Raw genomic sequence first — 27,998 nt, 5'->3', positions numbered from 1 at the left:
ACCCACCAGCTCACTTGTTAAGACCCCCTTACGTTGGAGGAGGCAGAAAGGCAACAACAGCGAGGAAGGAGAAGTCAAAGCGTCTGGAAAGAATTACCCAGTCCTGGCTTCGAGCAGTCCATTGAACCAGGGACTTGAACCAGCCCTAGCCAAAGACTTTTCTCCCGATTGATTCTGCGCTTCCTGGGTTCTGCTGAGTCTTCACCGGCAATTATTATTATTATTTTTTAAATACAAAAAAGAGACTTTCCGTTATCGGCGGGAGGGGGACTGGAACACACAAAAAAAGTTAATTTATTTTTAAAGCACAGATAATTTTTTAAAAGAGTTAGAAGACTGAAGTACAACGGAAATAATAAAAAAGAATATTAGTGAATTTCCCTTCAAAGTGGGGGAGTACCAAATATTTAAGACTCCCCCATCATTTTTAAATGTTGTTTTTAAATTTCTTATTTTTTTTGGCCGGTCGACTCAAATTCATCTGATCTCTTATTACCTCAATTTTGGAAACTGCCTTCCAGCGACCCTCCGGGACCACACAGACTGGCTGAGGACGACTTTATGACTGAGAGCTGAACAAGGTACGTTACACAGAGGCGTTTGGGTGAACTAGGAAGGTCCTCAGATAGGCCAGGGAAAGGGAAGAAATTATCCACATGAATGTTAAAAAAAAAAAAAAATCAGTTTCTATAGAAAAGTTTGAGGTCTAAAATTTCCAACGGACTAAAAATCAGAGAATATTTCCGATCACTATCAAGCTTAGCATATCCGTCTTTTCCCATCCCTGCGGCTCGCCGTAAATCCGCTGCTTTTGGGGGTACACAGGTAACTTCTCCTGGGCAAGGCTGTTTGTCCTAAGATGTACTTTTCCATTCTGCATCTTCTGGAGCGGCAGAGGGGCTCCTGTATTAGGAAAAAAAGAATTTCCACTAGGTAAGGAAAATGCATCCCGCACAGTCGTCCCCTTTCCCCCTCTCTCCCCACCCCTTCCCTCTTCTTCTCTGCCACCCGCTCTCCGCCCCGCACACTACGTTGGAAGGAAACCCTGTTACTGCCCTGCGGGTTTTACTGTTAAGTAAGACGCTCGCTTTTTGCTTGGAATGAAAGGGTTAAGCGATCCGGGTTTCCAGCTCCAACTAGCTGAGACCCCAGAGAAGGAGGGTCCTTCGCCACCTCCTTGCAGCTACCGGCCTCGCTCGGCCACTCCCCCTTTCCCGAGCCTCCCCTCCTTTGCACTTCCTAAACCCCATTAAAGTGTCAGGCTGGATCTGTCCCTGCTCAGCTCAGCTCCGGAAGCCTCACTCGGGCCAGGGGTCCCTGACGCAGGCTGTGGCACTCGCAGCTGGGAGCTGAAGGAGGGCGCGCATCCCTCCTCCTTGCGCAGCGCCAGCCCGCTCGCCGCCCAGGGCAGGGCGTGCGTGGGGACCGCGCGCTGCGCTCAGGCAGCTGCAGCGTCCCTGGAGCCAATTCCGACGTGGCACCGAGCACGCTGGCTCTTCTTTCCCCAGCTGCAGCTGGGGGCACCGCAGGGTGGAGGACTTGGGGGCGCCGTCCCGAGCACCCAGAGCAGGGTGGGGGCTGGGGGGCCGCGGGATCCTGGGTGAATGTGGGAGTGAAGCCAGAGGCTGAGTTGGGATGGATAATCAACACCTTAGGCGGAATTCGTCACGCTAGTTCCCGCCCAGAGTGAGCCAGAGCTCCGAAATGGGTCCCAGTGAACAGGAGGGCGGGTCTGAAAGGAGGTTCTGTGTAAGGGTGAGAATCGAGAGGCGAGAGAGGCTGTTTCCTCTGCCCGAGGAAACGCAGTCGAGGGGAAACGGCGCTGAAAGGATCATTAAAGCTGGCAAGAGAGGCTGGGAGCAGAGAGGCGGTGCCTGGGGAGGAGGGCTTACAAGAACCGGTTCTCATTACAAGGCCTGAGGTGCCAGTTTCATCCAGAGCCTCTCCCTCCATCCCCAAACGCCAGCGCGGTGTTCTCGGACTCGGAGGCACCGCGCGCTTCTGGGGGAGCGAGCTGGTACAGCCCGCCGCGCTCCCAGAGGGGATCAGTGAAAGCCCTTCGGCACCTCCCTGCCAGGTTCCCCACCCATTAGAACAGTTGCTGCCAAAATGGTCTCTCCATCATCTGCATAAAAGTGCTACACCCCTTCCACCCAAGAGGCTGGGCCGGGATTGCCTTTGACGTCATACCCAGGGGGAGGTGTGACGCAATAGATGGGGAAGCCCTGATTGGTCACGAAGGGCTTCCCCAACTCACAGCCTGAGTATATATGGACTTTCAGATCAGCCTAGAGTAAAGCGAAGCAAGCTGGTAGATGGATTTTGCTGAAGATGTGAGGAGGCTGGTAAGAGGGAGAATGATTTTACTCTCCATTGTAGATTTCAAGACATCCTCAGATCTCTCACTGCTGTGAGTGAAAGCCTATGATAATATGCCTTCGGAAGTGTTAAACTGGATTGTGAATTTTTTTTTATAAAGATCATTTTAAGAATAAAGTTTTTGATGGCCAATGCATCTTCATATGTATGATGGACGTTTTTAATTAAAATATGTATTTCTTTAAGATGAGCAAGAACAGCTATTTATGCCCATCGACATATTTGTAGATATTTTAGATTTTACAGAATGGGGTTGAAAAGAACTCTTGAATTTTAAACTTGTTCTCCTTTTTCTTCAATATATGCAAGTCGATTCACTCATAAAATTAGTTTTCCTACATTCTTTTTAAAGACTTAATAAAATAACACATACAGCTGAGATACTGTTTTTTGAATACCCATCATCTTTCACCAAAGCTTTCCCTAGTAGCTTGGGTATTCTTTTTTAACTTTCAGTGAAAGTTTAATGCTTTAAAATACCTATTTTGGTATGTATACTATATTGTATATGCCTTTGCATTTTGAAAAAGAAATTCCAAATTCTACATAACTGTTTCTGGATTAAAACTACAATATAATCCTTTCCATTTTCTTTTTCTTATATATTACCTGAGCCAAATGAATATGGAAATTTATTGTAGGTGTACTGGCAGATGTACACTGCCTGGATTGCTTGTATTGTACCTAGAATTGAAACTTACTTTACAAAGACAGTTTTGAAGTATTATAAAAATTCAATGATTTAACCAATTGGTGACTTGCATCAAATAAAATATGACTCTCTTCAAAGCAAAGAAGATATTTTACCTTCCTGGAAAATAGGAATTGTGCAACAAACCAATAAAAAGCTATTAATAGAAAGTAAATTAGCTTGGAACTGATCATTTTTGTTAGGTCTTTAGGATATAGCCTGAGAACATGGGATTTCTTAAGTACCTTTCTCTGCATGGTGTCTTTGCCAACTAAGATTTCTTTTAATTTTTTTTTCTTAAATTTTAAAACATAGATTTTACTGATTCATTTCTTTTCCTATCATTGGCAATGCAGGGAAAGCTCTGTCTAAGTAAGGATCAAGGTGGAGATCTGCTTTGACAAATTTATGTCCCACAGTTTTGCATTTAACTTAAGATCAAATAAAAAGTCATTGCATTATTAGCTTCCTGGCTCTTTCATGAAGCCCATACACCCCAATGTCTTTTCCTGGGTTCTTCTTTTTATCCATGCTGCCCAGGCCGTATTCTACAAGGCTGGCAAGATGAGCTGGTGTGGCAGCCTGGGGACAGCTCCACACTTCTCTCTACTACTGCAATTTCATTTTGTCCTTTCCCATCCAGCAGCAATCTGCATAGAATAAGTATCATCCTACTGCATATAGCCTTAAATTATTAAGAACACACACAGATTATGGTGCTAGGGATTTAACCCAGGGTCTTGCACATGCAATGTAAGTACCCTACCACTGACCTACATCCCCAGTTCCCACTGAATAATAATTTGAATGTTATCTATGTGGAATTCTTAGGTATATACTGCCTTGCTTACAATCTAGGAAAATGTTACTGATATGAGTCATATCAGGTCACATTGTTAAGTTTCATTATTTAAAATAAATAAGTATTTTTGAATGGATATCTCTGAATTGAATACATCTGTATTTCAGGTAATTAAAAATTAAAAATAAACATAAAAAGAGTCAAATAACCATTATGTAAAGCAAAATATGATCTGGCTCATAAGAAACAATAGCCATTGTTTATTACATATCTATGCTCCAGGCCCCAAAGTAGACACTTTCTGCATATTATATCTTATCCTAACTTGGAAAGAAAAGTTCATAAAGAAACCTTGCCTCAGAACCGTTATGTGACTCACTCGAAGTCACAGTGTTAGTAAGGGGTGTAAATGGAATTTAATCCAAGAGTTCACTATAATGCCCTTGAACTGGACTATGCTGCAGCTGGATTAGCCAAATTTTATGGGATCTCAACCTGAGGAGAAACCACATCTGTTTGAAAGGACCAGGAAAAATTTCATACAGAGACTTGGCATTTGTGTTGCCTTTAACTGTCTTTGATTTTGACCTATAAACATAGTGTTCAAGACCCAGTATAGGCAATGAAGATATTCAGTGGTAGAGTGCTTACTTACATGTGCAATATAGTATTAAAGATTCCATATCAAGTCTTTGGGAAATTTCCCCTTCACTGTGACTAAGTTTAGGATGGTAAAGTTCAGGAACTAATTGAGCAGTTCGGAGAATTGGTATCCTAGGAATAACTGATTAAAATTGATGGTGCAAAGAAAGAGAAATTTGAAACCTAAGGTACTGGATGCACCCACCACTAGGGTGATAGGGTGTTTAAAAGACTTGTATCCTAATCCTGCCACCTTGATGCCAGGGTCTTTGTTAGTATAGCTGCTGTGAAACTGGAGGCAGACCTCAAAGACAGGGAGAGGAAGTCGGAAGGGGAGAAAAGAAGGGGTCTTGGTGCACTTTATCCCAAAGGGTAATGTGTTCTAATGTGAAGATTTTGAGGAGGGACTTCAGATTTCTAGAGGGAATCCACATAAGGGATGTGCATCAGTGCAAATGAGGCGTGATGTCTTTGACTTTAACCCACTGATTGCCAAACCAAACTTTTTTTCACATTAAAATCTCCCAAGATTTACAAAACTTGTGATGCCCTGGTCACAATTCCTTTCAATTAACTCAGAATGTTGTTGGAGCCACATGTCTGGGACTTTTGCAAGTCATAAGGTAATTGGGATGTGTAGCATTATTTGAGAAACACTTTAAACCTTTGACTCCCTTTACCTTCCTAATCCATCATTCACAGGCAGATAGCCACCATGAGATGAAGACTTATTTCAAAGAAGGAGGTTTCCATTGTCTTTGCTGGTGTCACCTGTGTAGATGAATATTCCCAATTCTAGTTGTTCTACATATACCATAAGGCCTTTTTCCTGCTCTTTGCACACAACATGAGTTTATATGTAGAGAAAGCCTTTGCTCTGGAACCAGTTCTGTGGATGAGAGATAGTCTTGAGCAATGCTTTCATTATGGACAAGACAGACACATTCTTTAATGACGTTCATCATTGTGTCTTTGTGTGCTTATATATTGGCTATACGTTACAATGACACTGACTTAGTCATCAGTGGATTTGAAAATAAAATGGGGAAGAAAGGAAGTACAAATGCCCTTTAACTTCAGCAACTCTTCCTTTGGATTGAAATGTTGGTTTGCAGCATCAATAATGCTCACGATAACCAATGATTGAATTCATACCATATTTTAAGTGCTGGGCCTTGTTTATGCTGTCCTTCCTAGTTATATTAATCCTGCAAGAAGGAATTATTCTCATGTTACAGACAAGGAAATAAAGCTTAAAGAGTGGATAGGAGGAAGAATTTGCTGCCTGTTCTCATCAGCTAACAATAAAGAAGAGCATGGAAATGAAGCACCAAAGACAAACTCCCTTCATCCTGCTTATAGACACTCAGTGATGGGTAGTAACAATGTTAAAATTAATGGGTCTCATTCCTATCTCTAAAAATTTGAAGTTCAATGATAATTAAATTGTCGAAGAACTTATGACTTCTTCACAGAACCCTTGAGGTTTGGCTTGAAGTCAGATTGCCAATATAAGGCAGGGCTTGGGCTGAATCTATCTCTTCTAATTCCTAATTCTTCTATATTTTTTTCGCCATGCCACAGTTATTACTCATTATCTAAAAAACAACAGGTTAAAGGGAGGGAGGGACAGAGTGATTAGGTAATTGTCACTGGTAGGACACTAACATAACTGAGATTTCTTTTTAGGTATTTAGGATGAGTTCCATCTTCCGATCTCATTAAGTTTTTTAAGTCAATATGATTAGCTCCATTTTATAGACGAGGAAACTGAAGATGTCAACTACTATGGAACTTGTTCAGGGTCAGCCAACCATTCAAAGGAAGAGCTAGGAATCTGTCCCAACTCAGTTTGGTTCTGGAGGCCAAATTCTCTGGAACATCAGAGGTGGGATTTGAACACTAGTATATATGATTTCAAAACTTTTGTTAGTCTGGTTGAAGTCACTAAAATTTTCCAATTGAAGAGAAAACACACATGCACACTTGTGTTTCAGTCATTAGACCAAAATGCAAAACGTTGTATAGGTTAGTGAACAATACATACTACTAGCTTAATAGATTTCAGGTTGTTAAAAGAAGTTCTCGTTATTCCTTGTGTCCCAAAAACAAACTTTGAATTCATAAGGATACTCAAATTGCAACTCAAAATTGCTGTAAATGCTCTTGTGTATTTTCTGCCTTTATTATCCAAAGGTCTCTTAGAGCTGGTTTAGTATTGCCTACAGCCATTACCATATACATTAGGCAAGAAAGTATTGAACTGTTTAAAAAAAAGGGGGGTGGGAGGAGAAAAAGTAAGAAATACCATTGGAGGGGGGTACCTTAAGGGCCTGTTTGACTCTCAGCATGTATTCACTGCTCATGCACTGAAGACAGGGATGTGACCTGTGCCTCTCTCTCTATATTGACTGCCTAAGTCCAGAAGAATTTATTCATTCATTTGAAATGTATTTATTGAGTACCTCCTATATGCCAAACCCTGCTTTCAGTATAGGGACCTAATCATCAGAGAGACCTTAAGTCCCTGTGTTCTGGAGAGGGCATGGAGACAAGTTAGAGAACCCAGCAGGGCAAGGGGTGAAGGTGTGCTGGGGAGTTTGCAGGCTGAGGGAATTCCTTTAGAAAGGAGTGGTAAGCTACCACCTCTCACCAGAGGTGTCAGCTGACTTAATCTCTGCAGCCTTTCCCAGATGCTGACTCAACAAATTTGAATGCATTTCAACCAGATTAAAAAAATGGAAGAACCACTTTATGAAAACTATGGAACTTGGTTTTCACCACTGCACTAGGCAGCGAGAGCAGCTGTTGTTCTCCCTTCAGCCAACAGTTTGCTCTCTGGGTAATGTAAAAAGTTCAGGGTGGAGGAAAAGGCTCTGAGGCCCAATGACCCAGAGAGTCCCATTTGGGGTATATGAGCTAACAGTAAGGCTTTATATCTTCTCCACAGGTGGATGCAATGGGAGCAGTAATACCTTTCTTATGGTGAAACAGAATTTTGGCTGCTGGTATTAGAAGCAGAATTTCTGCTGCATAGATGGAATTGGCAGCTTCTTTTGAAACAATCTGCAAGTCCCTTTAGGCTGCACTCACATGGGAAAGTATCTGAGGCCAGAAATCCTCTCTGAGCATTGGCTGGCCTTGGATCTGTATCTGAGTGCCCATCCCCTACTCTCATAACAGCAGGGACACAATTTTCAAAGTTCTTCCCCGATCTCCCTTATATAACATCATTTTACTAGTCAGAACAAAAAGATGCTGCCTGTCATGAGAATTCAAATCTATTCAGCAAATATTTGTTGAGAATAACCAGGCATTAGACCTCTATGTGCCTCTAAGGCTGTTTTTTCACTTAGGAGAGCTAATATAAATACTCAGCATCTTGGTTTCCTTGGCATATGAATATATTGTAACATGAAATTAAGAACATATTTGTCGCCTAAAGTCACTGAGATTAAATAAGATCATGCTATTAAACAAAACAAAGCACAAAAAAAATGCTTCACTGACTGAAATCTAATTAAAGATGAATAATTGTTATTAGCCATTATAACAAGAAAATGATGGAACTTCATTCATTCATTTAGATATTCAGATATTTATTCAGATATTTATTGACTGCTAGTAGTAAATAGTATAAACCAAGCAGTGTTTTATGTCCTTGGGCCACATTAGTGAAAACAGACGTGTGTGGTGTGTGTGTGTGTGTGTGTGTGTCTCCATTTACTTTGTGGAGCATACATTACATTGTATTAAGCCATTCCTTACCTTGATTTCTGTGCTGTGAACAATGGAGGTTATTAAATAACTGGTATCAAATTCAAAGCAATTTAAAGGTCAAAAACATTTTTTGATTGGCTAAAATCTGATGATGGGCAAAAATTACTTTTTTTAATTTTAAGTATTTGTGGCATGTAGATTTCTAAATAATCTTTCTGTCTCACAGTAATCAAGCTCTTATGATGTAGCAGGGAACTTTGTTTTTCCAATCTGACAAAAAAGCCATATAGCCATGCTCCTGTTTTAATAGGAAAGTATGCTTATGAACCACAGCACATGAATCAGGAATTGTCTCACAAAGTCTTACACATATGGTGCCCCTAGCTATGAAGTTGCCCAGGGGAATAATAAAAGAAAAAAAAACACATCCTGTGTGTCACTCTCTGAGATCAATGCATTCACTCAGTGAAGCTGACTCTAAGATGGGCCTTTTGCCCTTTAGTGTACATTGAAATGCCGTGTGTCATACTAGGCCATGCTGAGATATGGAGCAGGAATATAAGCGACATCGTTGCAGTTCATTAGTAACTTTTCCCAGGCTTCAAAAGGACATCCTGGGGCTCCCATGATGTAAGAGGGTGTTCCCATTTTAGCTGCGGTCCACAGATGCTATGTGACCAGTCTCTGTATCCACGTGTGCTGATAAAAGCAAGGAAAATGTGAATAATGGAAAAGAATGGCAGGCAGCTCTTTTACTGGTGATGGTGATTTTAAACACAAGCTAAATACACACTTAAGCTTCTCCCTGGCAAAGAGCTTTAGTCCCCTTGAAATTTTTCACTCTTGTGAGAATGACTCATGTCTTGGAAATGACAAGTTCCAAGTCTGGTGCTCCCAGCACCTTCAGGCATTGGTTAACGTGCCCTTTGGGATTGCTCAGCACCCTGTCAGCTGTTTTAATTAACGGGATGCTGTACTTGCTTGCCTTTCACCAGAAACTCAGCATCTTATGCTTCTGCAGCAGTCGCAACTTTCCATTTGTGTTGAGGTTGCTTCTGTCAGTCTCCCATGTTACACGGTATGGTGTCCCACACAGCTGCTAAAAGTGGAGCATGCATTTGTGCTTATTTTGTATGTTTTTTAGCCTATAACTTTAAACTATTGTGTTTCTGCTTTTAAAAACACGTTCACAAACGATTTTATTTTGCTTCTCAGCACAACTGAATCTTTGACAAATGTTATCATCTAGATTTAACAACAACAGCAAACAGATGTCCATGTGCTAGAAACCTGGTTTCTAGGCTGCTTTTTGTATTACCTAGATTATACTAGTTAAGGTGAACTGAACCACCAAATACACAATAGCAAATAGAGAAATAAATAAAAATCCAGAAATCATTCTTGTTAATATGAGTACAAGGAAAGTCTCCCTCTCTCCTCCCTCTCTCCTCTCTCCTCTCTCCTCTCTCTCCTCTCTCTCTCTCTCTCTCTCTCTCTCTCTCTCTCTCTCTCTCTCTCTCTCTCTCTCTCTCTCCCTCTCTCTCTCTCTCTTTTCCCTCTCTCTTCCTCCCATCTCCCCAACCCCTGACCCTCTTGATGGTACTGGGGATTGAATCCAGGACCCCACACATACCTCTAAGCTACAGTTTCAGCCCATTTTTATTTTATTTTGAGACAATAATTCAGACAAGGTCTAAATGGATGAGACGGGTCTCACACTTGAGGTGCTCCAGCCCTAGCCTCTCAAGTAACTGGGTTTACAGGAGTGCTGCACTGCACAGGGCTCCAGGTCAAATCTGATATCCTGATTCTTGGGAGACTTCCTTCTATATGTCCATTCAAGGACCAAGCTCCATCTTGGGACTCTATACTGCTCGAGATGTTGATGTGGGTATCAAGCATGCAGAAAGGGGAGATTGGAGGAGGTCACCCTCTCTCTTAAATGATGCATGTGTCAGATTTCAGGAGGTTGGAATGTCATAGGTGTACCATACACCCTGTGCTCAGGGAGGAGAGGTAACACAAAAGCAGCTATGCTTATGTCTAGCAGCAGTAGAATCCATGCCTCCTCAGGACCACCTTAATGCATGGACAGAATGGGAAGGTGTGAATGGTGCCCTTCTAGAGCTGAGAACTATGGAGGCCATCCACTGTCAAAAACCAGGACCATATTACATTCTATGTGGATGCTCCATTTTAAGTTTCAGTTTGGAGTAGGAAACTATAAATATGCATATCAAGCAAGAGGTTTTTTTTTTTTAAATTTTATTTGGTCTTTTATTTATATTTATTTATTTATTTTTATTGTAAACAAATGGGATACATGTTGTTTCTCTGTACGTGGAGTAAAGGCATACCATTTATGTAATCATAAATTTACATAGGGTAATGTTGTTTGATTCATTGTTATTTTTTCCCTTCCCCCCACCCCTCCCACCCCTCTTTTCCCTCTATACAGTCCTTCCTTCCTCCATTCTTGCCCCCCTTCCTAACCCTAACCCTAACCCTAACCCTAACACTAGCCCCTCCCACCCCCCATTATGTGTCATCATCCGCTTATCAGAGAAATCATTCGTCCTTTGGTTTTTTGAGATTGGCTTATCTCACTTAGCATGATATTCTCTAATTTCATCCATTAAGCAAGAGGTTTTATAGAGATAAATCTTAGCCTAAGTTTTCATTTAAAATAAGTTTTAGCTTTTAAAAAATTAGTTAAATTAAAGAAAAAAGATTAAGTACTAGTTATATATAAAAAAGACAAATCCTCAAAGCTGATGTAAAGGTCCAAAGATGGGAACATTGCATTTATACCAATAATGCCCCTTATGATAGTCCATTCTTAGAAGAGGAGAAAAATAAAACTTCAAGGGGGAAAAGACATAATAAGCTTTACCAAGTATCTTTCCAATGCCCAGCATCAGAAGTTCTTTGTGAAACAAACGGAAAAATGACTCTCCTGTCTTTGAGTTGTTCAAAACCTTATTTAACAGACAATAAACTGTAGGGGTAAGTACAAAACTAGCTATCATTAAGAACTAAAATATGTTTCAGGTCTAACACGCTTCAGCTTTTAATAGTACGGACACTCACCTGTTGGAATTAAGCATGATGTTATTTCTTCTTTAATGTATTCATTGTCTCTGCAAACACTTATTATGTGCTTGCTGAGTCCAGTAAGTTTCCTGATCCCCAGAATCTAACATTTAATATCAGTGATGGTGGATGAAAGAGATAGATAACCAAACTATGGTGTATGATTTAAAATTACAAGGGCTTTGAAAAATATTTGTGCCGAATACCTAGGGGCAATAAAGTTTTTGTCTCAAAGGGAGTTTTGTAAATAATCAAGTATAAATTCCCTCATTAACAGATTGAAAACAAATACATTGAAGTCCAGAGAGGTAAGGTGACTTACCCAAGGTCTCACAGATAGTTGATAAGCTAGTACTGTATTCTAGGTCTCTCTATCTTTAATCTCAGCTAGATATTTGGAAAGGACATACATTGAAGGATTTGCATTGAAAATGAGATGAAATTAGACATAAGAAATTGAGCAAATTCTTTCATGGGTGTTGATCTCATCAGTGTTAAGGAGGAAAGGGATGACCTGGCGCAGGAAGAAAGATTACTCTGGGCTTTAGAAAGGTTTGGTCCCATACTTTGCTATGGCCACATAGAGTAAAGCCTGAGAGAGGCTAACACATTAAAAACAATGCATCCAGGTATTTGTTTAATACATTGCAACATTTCAATAGCACCATTACCAAAGGGATTCTTGAAATGACCCTCCGAGTTGTGCCAGTAGGAAGTCCTTAGCTTCATCTTGCAGATGAGCAGAGTGGGTGCTGAAAGTCACTTAGCAAGTGAAGGCAGAAACCATGGGAGAACTCCTGCATGCTGTGTGTGTGTCCTCCCGTGACACAATGTGTACAACAAGCACGGGACAGGAGTGGTTAACTGAGAGTGTCATTTGATTATATTGCAGATGCATTGTGAGAGGTTTCTATGCATCCTGAGAATAATTGGAACCACACTTTTTGGAGTCTCTCTCCTTCTTGGAATCACAGCTGCTTATATCGTTGGCTATCAATTTATCCAAACGGATAATTACTATTTCTCTTTTGGACTGTACGGTGCCTTTTTAGCATCACACCTCATCATCCAAAGTCTATTTGCCTTTTTGGAGCACCGAAAAATGAAAAAATCCCTAGAAACCCCCATCAAATTGAACAAAACTGTTGCTCTTTGCATCGCTGCATATCAAGAAGATCCAGATTACTTAAGGAAATGTTTGCAATCTGTGAAGAGGCTTACCTACCCTGGGATTAAAGTTGTCATGGTCATCGATGGGAACTCGGACGATGACCTTTACATGATGGACATCTTCAGTGAAGTCATGGGCAGGGACAAATCAGCTACCTACATCTGGAAGAACAACTACCACGAAAAGGGACCTGGTGAGACAGATGAGTCACATAAAGAAAGCTCTCAGCATGTAACCCAGTTGGTCCTGTCCAACAAAAGTGTTTGCATCATGCAAAAATGGGGTGGAAAAAGAGAAGTCATGTACACAGCCTTCAGAGCGCTAGGACGAAGTGTGGATTATGTACAGGTAGGTCCCAGATTCCTGCCAGGGCAAACATACATTGAAATAAAGCAGCTTTTGTGTCTCTCCAGTCATGCTATAGCCCATCCTTGTCCTGAACACAGTGCTTCTTTCAGTTCATTTGAAAACAGCATGACTGTTGAAAGCACATTTTGAAAGACAGAGAAAAAAAAAAAAATCGTGTAAAACTGTTAAGACTATCCATGAAAATGCTTGACTTGGTGTCATGTTATTGGTTAGACATCAGGATTATTTGGACAGAAGTCCCTTCCTCCCCTTCCCCCACCTTTCCTTCTCTGCCTCCTAGGTTCTGCCAAGTCAAATCCAGCATCATTTTCCACACTCTTAAAAATCTCCAACTCTGTTAGAAAACAGTGTTGGCCTAAGTGAAGGGTCTTGAGAAAATCTGCAGGCTGAAGGAAGGCTCTAAAACGTTTTGGATACAGACTGGGCAAAATGGGGGTGGAGAGGATGATTTTAATTAAAAAGAGCAAGGAATTCAAAATTGAGCTTGAAAGAAAAGGAAAATGAAAACAAGCAAAAAAAAAAAAAAAAAATCTTAGAGCAAATTCGAAGTAATGTTTATTTCACTCCCCAAACAGCATTACCTCACTCACTCCAGCTTGACCTTTGAAAGCATCTGTGATGATGTTTGCTTGCATGAAAATTAGGCAGCCTGTGTCTCTCAGTAATTGGCTGACAGCTCACTGTGGGGCTTCTCTTGTCCCAGTTCTCATTGAGGCTTTCTTCTTTAGAACATTAGGAGAAGCCCTGTGAATTTTCTGATTTTAATTTTTTGTAAATTCTTTAATTGAATTTTGGACATGAGCTATCAAGAGGGAAGCAATACCACTGGTGTAAGAAAACTGCTGGAGCACTTTTCTTTTAAAAGGAAAGTCCTAGTATTCCAAACACCCATTCTATTTGTTAAAGGGTCTTTATTGCCGGAAGTCATGCCCATTGGATCTCAGAGTAACGAGATGGGAATAAGCACTGGCTTTTGAATCAATTCGCTGAGACTGTAATCACAGATATTATGAACTGATGGACCCTGAGCAAGACCACCTTCCTGAGTGTCAATTTATTGGAAAGAATAAAGCCATCTTAGAAGCAGTTTGAGATAAAAAATGTGTTCCAAATCTTAGCAAGAGTTGTTAATGATATTATTGTTAATACGACTAAAGCTTTTACTATTAATATAGTTATTTATTATATTGCCATACTAAAATAAATTATGATGTCTGTCATTTGTCACCTTAGGATTAATTTTAGTTTATATCTGAAGAATTTTGAGGCGTTTCTTTGTTAATACCTATCTACCTAGTAAGCTCTCTTCAGGGGAGTTGGCTGAGTTTCTTTCTCAAGTTTCTCCTATTTTCTCAATGGTAGAACTTTTACATTTAAGGGGGCTTCATTTATTGCAGGACCTTCAGGATCTATATATGCAGTCTGGACCTAGAAGAGAGGACGGTAGGATATTCTTAAAGGCAGGCATGCCAGGGGATGCCTGTGCCTAAAATGAGAGAACATCTGTTTTCATATTTTGCCTTTGATTATAGTTAAAACAACTGGTACATTTGGTAGTTCTAATCAAGAAATCTTTGTGTGTGCTTTTTTCTCTTTCTTTTACCTTCCCTTCCCAAATCCCCTTCTTCCATCACTGTTGTTTTGAATTTTGTTTGTATCCTTGACAACTTTACACTGTGCTTGTCCAGGAAAAAAAAAATAATTCAAAATATGAAAGGTTAGACTAGGCTTCCTGTTCGAGGCTTCCTGATCACTTTTGAGAACTGTCCTTGCTCCAGGCTGAAGCCCTACAGATAGACTGACGCCAGCAGCTGCTCTGAACTAGGCCCTAATGCCTCCTGGGATCTCAGCTAGTTCCAAGCACTCCAACACGACCTAAAATCTTTTAGTATTCTGAAACTAATAATTCCATCCTGCTATTCTTCATCAAATCTTCTGCTTTTAGACCATGCTTGACCTATAAACATGGCAATTTCTGAAGGTTTAAACTTTGCACTGAACACTGATCTTTTCTGACCGTCCAGGCTTTAGGAACTGCAAAGTAGAAGCCACCAAAATACAAATGGGAGAGGGGTTGAGGATGTTGGCTACCAGGTGTTCCTGGTGATCAAACTTGGCATGTAGGCTGGTTAGAGAAAGAAGGGAGTGAAGTTGGGCAGTTATTTACAAGAGCAGATGGGGGGCTGGGGAAGAGATTGATGACCTGCTCACATGCTTGCTGGACAATACTGCTGGGCTATGCAGAGAGATGGCCAAAAAGACTGGGTTCCAGTTGCAGCTGGGTCCTCAGCCCTCCTCAGCACTCTTTCCACTTGAGTTTGAGTGTCTTGCTTATTGCTTTTGTGACCTATTATTTCATACCTTCCCCATGCTCCCAGCTCCCTATCCAAACTCCTCCCTGTCTAACTACTAACAGATGATCTTGCCTCCTACTGAGGACCAAACAAAAGCAGCAGTTCTGAATGCTTTCAAGACCACCCTTACTCTGTTCTGCCTGTACTGCTTCAAGCATAGCCCATCCCACCTCCTGACTCCAGGTTATTCTTTCTACCTTCCCTCCTAGGACAAGCCTTTATCAATGACCACTGACCCTCTATCATCTCAGCTTTCTTCTGTAGTCCACGCCACTGACTCATGTCCCAGCTCGGTAGTCATTCCAATCACAAATGCTCACACAGAACACTTCAGGAAGCCCTAGTCCAGGAGGAGGACTGTGTGACAGCAAGCTTTCCAGGTGACTGGTAGGCCCTGAGATAGAGATAGTTAGAGATAGAGATAGAGATAGAGATAGAGTTAGAGATAGAGAGAGAGATAGAGAGAGAGAGAGAAACAGAGATAGAGATAGAGAGAGAGAGAGAGAGAGAGAGAGAGAGAGAGAAGATAGAAACAGAAGAAGAAAAGTAACAAAGTGAGAAATGTGAAGGAAGGGAATATAAAACCCAAAAGGAGAAGGAGGAATATCTTTAAAATTCAGAATCAATGTGCTTCCTAGGTAAACTTTGTTTTATAGTAAAGGACAGATTCTGACCTAACTGGACATGGCTTAAGGTAGGGGAAAAGTCTTGTTTACCTCTTCAAACTAGAGTTTCTCTTGGCTCTTTGTTTACTAAAGTAGCACATGTTTAGAGTAGTATGTTTTAAAAATATAAAAGAAGCAAAATGAATAAGTTGACTTGACCTGCAACCAATACAAAAGTGGGGGGGGGTTTAATGCTTTCCAGCACAGACCCTTCTATTTTTCCCTTATTTTTAAAACAGTTTGGGATTATATTCACTTTTCATATCATTTTCACAAATATCATAAGACAAAATATACTTTGATATCTATATTATATACTAGCTTTATTCATATCTCTTATTTTTGGACACGTGTATTACAAGTGACCACCAGTCTGTGAGACAAGGGAGGAAAAGAAAAAACGGTCAGTATTGCCTAAGGTGTGCATTAGGGATTTCCCAGGTGGAAGGCATACAATAACTGTGGACATTTTCTGAAAAGAAGATTATAAGAGTGAATTTTATCATGAACCTGGTAGCATTTTAAGTATCTCAAATTCTTTGAGTGGGAAAGAATTAAGGCTATGTCATTCATAATAGTACAGTTGACCCTCGTTAATCATGGATTCTGTATTTGCAAATTTACCTGCTTACTAAAATTTACCTCTAACCCCCAAATCAATACTTGCAATATGCTAGTGGTTTTTTGTATACATATGCACAGTAGCAAAAAGATTGTGTAACCTAATGCTGCATGTTTCAGCTGCACACAGGTGATGCTTTGCCTTCTCCTTTCAGTGTAATTATCCTCTTCTTTGTGTATTTGGTGCCATGTCTTTACATTTCAGTGCAGTGGTAGGTGGGGAAGCTGTTGAAAGTAGCCCCATATGTGGTGCTGAAGTTCTCTTGTATTTCTAAGGACAGGAAGGCTGTGACATGCTTATGGGAAAAGTGTCCTTTAGGCATGAATTATTGTTATTGGGCATGAAGCTCTTTGCTAATGCCAACAATGTATATTAATTACTTAATTCAGGTATATTCAAGAAGAAGCAAAAATAAACAGGGTTTTATGTATTGATCAGTTGAGAAAGATTTTGTAGGCAGAGGCTTAGAGGAAACTAACCCATTGTTTCTGCTAGAAGCGATTTTTCGGTAATAGATAATTCAATCTTCATGGCAACTTTAAAGAACATAACTACCATAAATAATGATAATTAACTGTGTATAATATTTGCCTGGTTCCTGTTCTCTGCAGAAAGCCTAAACAAGTGAAATGTGCTGAGAGCTAGAATCCAGAATTGAGAATATTTTTTTCTTTCTGTCCTTCATGTCAGAGGAAAAGATTAACAGCATACTGACGTAGGAATGAGGAAATCTGAATTCCAGACCCAGATCTGTTCCTTGTTTACTATGGACCTGGCTCTAATTGAATCATCAAGAACACATGATCGCTAAGATCCCTCCCAGCTTGGGATTCAACTCAGTACCATTTTATCTCCATTGACCTCTTGATTTTTTTTTCTAGCAACATATTGAATCTCTGCTAGAATGCAATCAAAACAAAGAGAATTATTAAAATTTTCTTTTCACTTATCAGTTACCATCATTTTTCTCTTATCAATTTGAAGCTGTCCTTTTCCCAAAATTGGGTACTTGACTATAAACTCTGATTTAAAGGCTACCATTATGACTTTCCTGATTTGCTTCTTTTGAATGAGAATTCCAAACATTTGGAAAAAGGGTGTTTCGTGGCTCAAGCCTTAGAGTTGACGACTTTTGGTCCCCCACTATTCCAGGTGGCTTGTTACCTTGCTTTGCACCTTCTATAACTTTCACTTATGTTCATGTTTTCCTAAAAATGAAGAGCAACTAACCAATAAATCTTCTTTTTATTACTTTAATGATTGGAGGAGATTATAGGTTGACTAAAGGTAGGAATTATTTTATAATGGCTTGAATAATTGATTCTCTAAAGGAATGCTTATATCTTTCTATTTCCTTTCAAGAAAAACATAAAAGAAGTGCCAAACTGCTTAGATGTCTATGAAGTTGAAGCTTTCTGTTGTCGGATTTGAGATCCCAGACCATAAGCCAGTTACTTTAAGAGATGAGCCTTTCATTGACATTTCTTGTTATATCTGAAATTTTAAACTGTGAGCAATGTTTTCTTTCTGTAAAGGTTATTTTTTGTCCTTCTGTTTTGGTTTCCCCTATATCCTGCATGTGTAGTTCCCCCCAAAATTACCTTCTTTTCACCAGACAGTGAAATTTTCAGGGTCTAGATTTCAAAAATAAGTTTGCTGTCTACATTTATATTCTTCCAAAACCAAAGATCATGTTCCTGTTTTAAGCAATGTCACACTCTTCAAGTTCACTGCTAATGAAGAGATGCCAAGTCAAGATTCAACACAGACTTTAATATAAAGTTAAGTGGGTCTAAGGTCTGCCCTTAACCACAAAATGAGCTTTTGTAATTATACCCGCAATGGTACATTCCAGGTCAGGAATGAATCATAAATCAGCTCAAACCACTCTCTAATTATTTTCTTTCTTTTCCCTAATTAACAGCCCAATCTAAAGATGTTTGCACTGTCTGTTCTAGAATTCAACTTTTGATTTAAGTTGGTTGGGCATTGGATGAGACATTGGTTTCCCTCTGAGTAAATTATAGCTTATTTACCATAATTATAACAAGAATCCCTTCTCTCTGGACAATTGTCTTGAATTTGTGCCCTTGATTTTAGATTTTCACTTCTTTAGTACATGTGACTTCCATTTATTGAGGATTTACTATGAGCTAGGATTATTAAGTGGTTCACATACATTAGCTCATTAATCGGCCATCTTGACCAATGAAGGAGATGGAAATGGGTATTCATATTTTTCACCGGATAGATGGAGGCCTAAGAAGGTGAGGGGATGAGTATAAGAAGCTGGTCTAAGTTTACATAATGGGAAGTAGGTTGGGAACCAGATCTATTTGATTCCAAGGTCTTGTTTAGAGCTTTCTTTTTCCTATCTATGGTATAATTGCTCTGGTTTACTATTAGGAATCCAAGGAGAGTAGCATCATCTGGGTTTCCTCGTAATTGACTATTTTTAAGGTTTTTTATTTGTTCTGGTCCTTACCCTTGAAATTGCTTGGGATGGATGAGCAGACTTTTCTTTTACTTTGGTTAAGTTGTGGCAGGAACTAAGAGTAAATTGTACACACTCTAAAAATAGACTCACTGGATCAAGGTTAAGAGGAAGGGTCAAGATAAGATGATGGATCAAAATGAAGAAGCATCAGGTTTAAGAAGGTTTTAAACCTTATAAACAGGAAAAGGATGAAACCAGTAGCAACAGAAGGGATGTTGATTTGTTTTCTACTTGTTTCCTCATTGAAGGCAGTCAGAGCAATAAAGATTTCCTCTTGCTGCATTGAGTTTCAATGTCCTTTGAAGTAGAATGAGAGGTAGAGAAGGAGATCCATCAGTCAAACTGAAAGGAAAGATGTCTATTAAAAAAATGAAACATGGACACTTGGCATTTTAGACCAGGGTCTTAGAATTTGAAAAGCATTGGATGGAGCAAATAGTAACATTGTAGAGGAGAATTTTATTTGGATTGTTGTGAGACAGATGAACTTTTAAGATTAGTGAGAAAATTTGCAATGGACAATTTCATGTTCATTTTACTGATTCTCTCCATTGAGCCATCTAGTTGTGGTGATGATTACCATGATTGTTTAGACTTAGGTTTACTTAAGAAATATAGAAACTGAAGGGTCATTATTTGATACTAATGGGATCTTACTCTACAGTCCTTTCTAATTCACAAAGTATTTTCATATGAAGGGTTTCACTAATGCACCATGATGGTGGTACAGTGCTTGTCCAAGTTTACAGACATTGTAAGTTACAGGACTTAATATATGAATTTAGGCTTCTTGATTCTGTGGGCATTTGTTCTTAAAATAGGCAAAGTCTTGACTAAAGAAAGCCTACACGAATGTCTATTATCGAGGCTCATTGGTGCTCATCTGTAATCCCAGCTACTTGGGAGTCTGAGGCAGAAGAATCTCAAGTTTGAGGACAGCCTGGGCAACTTAGTGAGACCCTGTCTCAAAATAAAAAATAAAAAGGACTGGGGTTATAGCTCAGTGGTAGAGTCCCCAGTACCAAAAAAAAGTTGATTAATATCCTATTGTTTATGCAGTTACTGCAATTTATAGCTCAAGAAAATGGAGGCAATTTAAAAAATACCCTAGAATTAAAATTGGGGTTTAAAACATATTTAATCTGAACATTGCTGTTTATTAGTTTATTTATTTTCATGGTGCTGGAGACTGAATTTGTAGGCACTCTACACCTGAGCTATATTCCCAGTCTGGATGGTTGCTCTTACGGTAATGAAAACAGATTATTATTTTGAACCTAAAGTTGGCAAACTTTGCTGTAAAACAAATAAGGCTAAAATATAATTGGGACAAACAAGCCACTTCATTTTTAACCAGCTTTGTAACTGTTCCTCTTTGCTGTTGTCCAGTGAAGGCAGCCATAGAGAACATGTAAATGAGTGAGAATGGCTGGTCTCCAATACAACTTTTAGGGACAGTGAAATTTGATTTTCATATAATTTGCATGTGTCATAAAATATTCTTTTGATTTTTTTTTTTCCTGACTGCTTAAAATATAAAGTCATTCTTAACTATTAGGCCATATCAAAATAGGTGGTAGCCTGGACTTCACCCAGTGACCAGCCCCTGTTTTGACAGGGAACTAAAGGGAGGTGTTAACTCTTGGCCAGAGCAGGATAGCTGAGAGGAACCAGTCACGTGCTTTTCCTCTTGATTCTGTGGATAAAACTGAGATGCCTGGTTCAACCCAGTCATTTCACTTCATCTTGTCATTTTCTATTCCCTTTACTCAAAATTGTGACTTTGCTTCATTTCCAAATTTCTTAGTGAAAAATCTTTCAACAAATTGCAGTGATACTCTCAGTGTGGCCAGAAAGACTTTTGATTTGTTCTTGGTTTCCTGTATGCAAATCATGTCTGTCGTTTTTCCTTATGTGAGGTTTAGTTCTGCATGAACTGGTGTGTCTCCCACAGATTCTAGCCCAGAACTGAACAGCCAACATTCATGAAAGTGCACACTTGTTATTGGTGAGGAGGTAACTAGATATTCTGTCCTTGCGGATATTAAGGGCCCAGACTGTGTTCTTCATATCCTACCAAGCAGACGTCACTGTGTCCCTGAATATACATGCTTTTCCAGACTGGCAAAGACTGACTTTCCAGTTGGCATTCAGTCATCAGACAACATCCAGGAATGGAAATTCTTTAGAGCTCATAACTCCTCATGTAAGAAACCCCTTCCCAGGAGACTTTCGAGAGCTTTCCCTTCAAATGCAGTAAGCTCACCCAGGGAACAACCTCTCTCAGAGGACTTCTGGCACTTCCCTTTTGGAAATGGGGAGGGGCAGGGGCCAATTTAAATATGCAGAGCCTCAGAGGTTTGGTTCAAGTTTGGTCATTTCAAAGAGAACCTTCCCCTGACGTTTTTGGGCTCCCAAGCAGGCGGAGTTATTTGAGCACTAATTCCGGATTGCTCCCTTCCTGTTGTTTTTAGACTTATTTTAGCTTTCTGGTTTTACCTTTCCCAGCTTAAGTCAATAGAGGAGGGTGTGGCTATGGACGGGAGGCTGGGTTCTAAGGTGGGCTGGACTTCTGCCTTCACCTTTCTCTACCCTCATTGGAGGCCTCCTCCCTGGCTGGTAGCCATGTACTAACTGGTGATAGACAAAACACAGGAGAGGAAAACATCCCTCTCAGATCACTTTGTGTAGTTCCTGAGGCTTGGGATATTTGGATTTAAAACTCAGTGCTAGTAAAATCCTGTTTTTTAAAATTAAAAAAAAGTAATGCCTGTCTTATTCCTAAGTTTTCCCCTCAAAATAAATGAGACTATGCTGAACCTAAATAAAACGCCAAAAAACGATAAATAGGTTCTTATTTTAAAAGTGAGTGCTTCTAAATAACCAAAGTAAAAATTTAAAAAGCCAGGAGTTAACCCCCAAATTGCCATAATTAGTTACATCTAGAGGGGTGATGAGTTCACTTTATTACTGAATGTTCACTTTATTACTGGAATTTATGTTCTTAAATTCCAGTAATGCATTTAAATAACTCTTTTCACCAGTGTTTTTCATCAACACAAAAATCCTTTTCACACACAAAAAAGCCATTAGTCAAGTTAAGAGTGGTACTTCTTAAAAATTTTGTGATTCCTTAGAAAATAATATGAAGAATGTATTCTGCATTTATCTAGTATCTTCTTAAATCTGGAGACCTTATGCTGCTACAATTTGATTTTTTTTTTCAAATATTGACTTTTTATGGCAGAGTTTGGAGAACTGTTAAGATAATTACTTTTGATTATAATTATAGTCAATGTCACTTAATGACAGGAATGCATCACTAGGTGATTTCATCTTACAAACATCATAGAATGCACTGGCATAAACCAAGGTGACTACAAGATCATTCGAAAATTTTATAGACACACTGTTAAACATGTGGTCAGTCTTTGAACAAAGTATTGCCATGCAGCCGTTGATTATAAATAGAATGAATCTTGATTCAGTTCAACTAGTATAGCCAGATCTGATGCAGGATAATAAAAAATTAGATAATAGTCTGTGCCAATCAATTCATTCATTGTTTGACTGGCTTATCATGTCCATTCTAATCAATTTTTATTTGTTAGGGCCTTGGGGCATTCAGCAGAAAAAAAAATACTATTAGTAAATATTGCAGGGATAATATCTTAGTTCATTTACTGTTGTTATCACAGATTATCTGAGACGAGGCAATTTTTAAAAAATAATTTGACTCATGGTTTTGGAAACTGGGAAGTTCAAGGCCATTGCAGCAGCTTCTGGTGAGGGCTTGTCTACCACATCGCAACATGATAAGGAAGCAGAAAACCAAGCATGAGAGTGTGCAAGAGAGACAGAACACAGCAAAACACAAGGGACACTTTCTTTATTGTTATTATTTCTTTTTCTTTTTTGTGCCAGCCTGCTCTCACAATAACTAATCCAGGCCTGAAAGAGCAAGAACTCATTGAGTGAGGATCGGCAGAGTCTTGAGAAAGCCATCTGTTCAGGAGGGCTCTACCTCTTAGAGGCCCCGTCACCTCTTTTGGGAATCCATTTCGACATGAGTGTTCAAGGGGACAAACCAGTTTCAAATCATAGCAGATAGGCAGATTCTCAGAGAATGTGAAGGTAGCTCTGTTCACACGGTTAGTCCACCAGGACTCTGCCACCTGGCTTACTCCTTTCCTCGGAGAAGAGTTGTGCCTTAATCTGATTGGTGAGTGTGGAAGGAGCAATGTGTGGCCCAGAATCTCTTCTTACCCTATGTTCTGGGATGGGGCTGCCCACAAGATGTGGTATCAGTCAGACCCCTTTGAAGGGGCACACACTGTGTCCACAGAGGAGGTGAGTCCCACTTGGACACTGTCAGAGACTGAGTCCAGTGCTAGGGAGTAGGATTGAGACACCCCCTTCTTCACACAGAGCAATCCTATTCTTCATGTCAGCTTCATAGCTGTACAGGAGGTGCTATGGATTCTCTCAGCTGCTTCATTATTCTTTTAGATTTCTCAGTTGATTTAGAAGTCAGACCAGAAAGAAAATTGCTATGTATAACCTTCCTCACTTTGGCCTCTGATAAAAATGACTAGTAGGGGTGCACACATTTAGAGGAATTCCAATAATTTTAATTTTAATTTTGTAGTTGGTTTGGTTTCATCATTGCCTGTCATGACCTTTTAAAGATTGTTTTTAAGAATAACAATTGGCAATTCTAGAGGAGCCTAAGGTGATTTACACCTGCTTTTAAACCCTAAGTAATAGAAGAACAAGTAGGGTCACACTAGTGTCTTCCCTTTGCAATGGTATTTGCTAGCCCATGTTGTGTGGATGTCTTGCTTCAGAACTATACAATCGCCTGGAAGAGACCTGTTTCCTGTCTCTCACTCAGCATATTAAAATGAGATGGGACATGAGTTCCACTAAATATGTCCTCCTTTCAGTACAGTTGGAGATATATATATACATACACACACATACAATTTTTTTTTATTCCAAATTGAGGGACAAGTTTCACAAACCTTATTTGAGGCGACTGAAGAAAGACATCTAGGATGACAAACCACTTGAGTTTCCCAGGAAAGCAAGTCTCTTCCCTGGGGCAAGAGGCTTTCATTGCTACAATTAGGAACATCCCCAGCAAGCTGAGAACAAGCTGGTTACCCAGCACAACATTTTAGCTCTTCTCTCTAGCAGTATCAGTAACTTAAATATTGAACTTGCTGAAAAGTAAACTGCATTGTCCGTGATATAACAAGCCTTGTTATCCCCATGACTCCGGTTTCCTGAGGCTTGTGACAATAAGGCTGTGGGTATAGCATACATAGCCATAGCATATGCCTCATTTTGACTAAAGTGCATTCATAGTTCTTTTCTTTAACTCATTTTCTTTTTCTCCTTTGCAGGTATGTGATTCAGATACTATGCTTGACCCTGCTTCATCTGTGGAGATGGTGAAAGTTTTAGAAGAAGACCCCATGGTTGGAGGTGTCGGGGGAGATGTACAGGTGAGTATAGCTCCATTTTTAAAGAAGACACTTTAAAAAACACTTTCATTAATCAGTCCATTGAATACATACTTATTATTCTATGCCAGGTATTGTCTTTGGTACTGGACCCATTAGAATGTGCCTCGGACCCATTTCACTGCCTCATTTCCTATCTAAATTGAAATAATTTATCATTTCTTTGCTTAGTCAATGGGTATCACCTGTGTTTGTAATGACTGGTGAATTATATACAACATAGCATAAATGTGCAATGATTTCCACCATGTCTTCTGGGCTCGCAAGTTAATCGTCAGTGTTCTACTAAAATCTGATGTTGGGATTCATGTAGTTACATAATTAAAGAAATGAAAGTATGGGAAGGGGATATACTTCTCTATTTAAAAGCTGGCCAATGTGTGGTTGGTTAAAATGCAAATTGCGAAACAAAGGCAGAAAAAATGTATCTTAATCAGAAAGGCAAAGAAACAGCAGGTGGGTTTTCCAACATAAACTACCATTTCTTACCAATGGAGAAACAATTAGTGAAACAAGTATTAATGAAGGTAATTTTGAAGCTTGTGGAATTGAAAAATGAGTAGGTGAAGATTAAAATAAGGGTCCTATGAAAACATAAGATTAGACTTTAGCAAAAGATGAGAAGCATATGGATAATTATCCTTGAAATTTAGAATGTGTGTTGCTGTATAACACATTTTGTACATGCATGTTAATAGCAATGGCAAAAAATTTGTTTTAGGAAGAACAAAGAAATAGACTGGTGATAAATAAGAAGCAAGCAAAATCCAGATTAAAAATGAATAAATGTGAAATGGTAAAGAGAATTTAGAAATATTACCACAAGAAGGCAGAAATTTCAATAGACTTTATGTAAAGCATTATTTTAGGATTCAAATTTTGTGAGGAGGCCAGAGAGAATTCTTATATCACTGGAATTATAAGACAAAGTAGAGAATGGAGAATAAAAATTAACAGTCAGTACTAGATCAATTGGAAATTAACCAGAACAGGAAGGAGCAGGACTTTAAAACCTTCACATCTTAGATGGTAGGAAAGAATGCATGGTGGAAGCATTTATGAACTGAGAACTAAGGCCTCAAAAATCTCAGCATTATATCAGAACAGCTGGAACAAGAATAAAAAACAGCAAAAAGAAGACAGGAAGAGTGAAGTTGAAGAAAATAGTCACCATAGAAGAATATGTGCGCGTGCACAGTCGTGCGCACACACACGTCAAAGTAATCCAGCAATACAGAAGACAAAATTAACCATTTCCAAAAGAGGAAGGAAACCTAAATAGGGGGATAAAATAACAAATCTCATGCTTTGTAGTAATCTCAGTATGGTTCAGGTTTTTCTTGGCATTTTTAGCTAAAGCATACCTTTATTTATTTATTTTATTTATTTTTTCCTTCTTGCAGATTTTAAACAAGTATGATTCCTGGATCTCCTTCCTCAGCAGTGTGAGATACTGGATGGCCTTTAACATAGAGAGGGCCTGTCAGTCTTATTTTGGGTGTGTCCAGTGCATTAGTGGACCTCTGGGAATGTACAGAAACTCCTTGCTGCATGAGTTTGTGGAAGACTGGTACAATCAGGAATTTATGGGCAACCAGTGTAGTTTCGGTGATGACAGGCATCTAACGAACCGGGTGCTGAGTCTGGGTTATGCAACAAAATACACAGCTCGATCCAAGTGCCTTACTGAAACACCTATAGAGTATCTCAGATGGCTGAACCAGCAGACCCGTTGGAGCAAGTCATACTTCCGGGAGTGGCTGTACAATGCCATGTGGTTCCACAAACATCACTTGTGGATGACCTACGAAGCTGTTATCACTGGATTCTTTCCTTTCTTTCTTATTGCCACAGTAATCCAGCTCTTCTACAGGGGTAAAATTTGGAACATCCTCCTCTTCTTGTTAACTGTCCAGCTAGTGGGTCTTATAAAATCATCTTTTGCCAGCTGCCTTAGAGGAAATATCGTCATGGTCTTTATGTCCCTCTACTCAGTGTTATACATGTCCAGTTTACTTCCTGCTAAGATGTTTGCAATTGCAACAATAAACAAAGCTGGGTGGGGCACATCTGGAAGGAAAACCATTGTTGTTAATTTCATAGGACTCATTCCAGTATCGGTTTGGTTTACAATCCTCCTGGGTGGTGTGATTTTCACCATTTATAAGGAATCTAAAAAGCCATTTTCAGAATCCAAACAGACAGTTCTGATTGTTGGAACATTGCTGTATGCATGCTATTGGGTCATGCTTTTGACGCTGTATGTGGTTCTCATCAATAAGTGTGGCAGGCGGAAGAAGGGACAACAGTATGACATGGTGCTCGATGTATGAGCTCACATTGTTGATGTTTGCAGTCACACACGCAGACACACACAACACCTTAGTTCCTCCAGGGGCTCTACAGTATTGTGGCATCAGATGATGCCACCAAAGGAGACATATCACTGCTGCTGCGACTTGAACAAAGACGTTTTTATGGGTTTATTTTGATTCTGCCAAAGTAAAACGATACATCAATAAGAAGAAACTGAGATTAACCTGTTATTTCTATGAAAATGGGATGGATTCTTTGTTTATGCACTTTCTCTGTACCGTGCATCCGCCTGACAGTGTTTGCCCTATATACCTCACTAGCCATGCTTTATGTGGGTTATCAAGGAAGAAAAGGATTTTGGAAACTCAAGGAAAAGTTCTTTCAACTTATACGACCTAACTTATGGACTGTTTTGATAGCTAATTTTTTTTAGGAAGGATTTCTCTTTTAACTCTACCAAATGAAATGCCAAAGGAAATGTTGAAGGCCGTTGGCTGTGCTGTATTTTGATATAACTGTACTGTGTTTTAAAATTTTGTATGCTGATTTTAAAAACAAATTTTGCATATTCTATATTTTACTTCTCTGCCAAAATACACCTGTTGTTCTTTCTTTTTTTTTAATAAAATAAGTTCTGAAAAAATTCATACTTAAAAAAAAAAGACTTGCCCAAAATGTGAAGCTTGGTTAACTGATGATCATGATAGAAAGAATAAAATATTTCTCTCTTTCTGTACCTTTTAAAATTGAATAGTTTATTTCTATGGAAAGAATTTAAAACCTTCAATATTTTAACTTTTTGTTTTCATCTATGTTAGAAAAGGTCAATATACCTATCCCACTATGGTAGTAAACATACATACTTATGTGTGTATCAGAAGAATTCACTGAATAGCAAGGCCCAAGGGTAGAAAAGTGCAAGTTTTTCTTAAGGTAATAAAAAGGGAATACTAGTCCTTGAAAGAAAATACTATTCAGCACTGGACAAACCATGAATATCAAAGAGGAAACTCTGGCCATGTTTTCCTAAGCCAAGTAAAATGGAAAGTGGAAAAATTATCTGTGTAATTTGGGCAAATGCAATGCAGTTCTTCAAGGTCCTCTTCTGTAACCTGAATTCACCAGATCCTACCTGTACATTGGACATTG

The 27,998-nt window shown here is 39.3% G+C and overlaps 1 protein-coding gene and 1 long non-coding RNA gene across 2 annotated transcripts in view; one reads left to right on the top strand and one right to left on the bottom strand.

Moving 5' to 3' along the window:
• The window catches only part of LOC306663573, a 60,636-nt gene extending 57,206 nt beyond the window's left edge, over positions 1 to 3,430 (bottom strand). The window contains exons 1-2 of the long non-coding RNA XR_013764470.1: positions 1,053 to 3,430; positions 15 to 900 (exon numbers count right to left, since the gene is read on the bottom strand). This is a non-coding gene — a long non-coding RNA (uncharacterized lncRNA). The remainder of the gene's footprint in view (positions 1 to 14; positions 901 to 1,052) is intronic.
• Positions 443 to 27,468, top strand: HAS2 (hyaluronan synthase 2). The gene is made up of 4 exons (XM_079141431.1): positions 443 to 581; positions 12,220 to 12,846; positions 24,414 to 24,515; positions 25,937 to 27,468. Exons 2-4 carry the CDS (start codon positions 12,220 to 12,222, stop codon positions 26,864 to 26,866), a joined length of 1,659 nt encoding a protein of 552 aa, XP_078997557.1. The 5' UTR covers positions 443 to 581; the 3' UTR covers positions 26,867 to 27,468.
• Positions 27,469 to 27,998: the final 530 nt, after the last annotated feature.

This window comes from Sciurus vulgaris (genome assembly GCF_902686455.1).
Source record: "Sciurus vulgaris genome assembly, chromosome: 1".
Lineage (NCBI taxonomy): Eukaryota > Metazoa > Chordata > Mammalia > Rodentia > Sciuridae > Sciurus > Sciurus vulgaris.
The sequence above is the reverse complement of the archived record's forward strand: the minus strand, read 5'-3'. Positions and strand labels throughout refer to the sequence as shown.

Bases quoted from the DNA above. Each gene is read 5' to 3' on its own strand.
- HAS2 (XM_079141431.1), top strand. From the start codon at position 12,220: ATGCATTGTGAGAGGTTTCTATGCATCCTGAGAATAATTGGAACCACA. The intron at 12,847-24,413 runs GTAGGTCCCAGA...TCTCCTTTGCAG, and splicing joins GAAGTGTGGATTATGTACAG to GTATGTGATTCAGATACTAT. The intron at 24,516-25,936 runs GTGAGTATAGCT...TCCTTCTTGCAG, and splicing joins GTGTCGGGGGAGATGTACAG to ATTTTAAACAAGTATGATTC.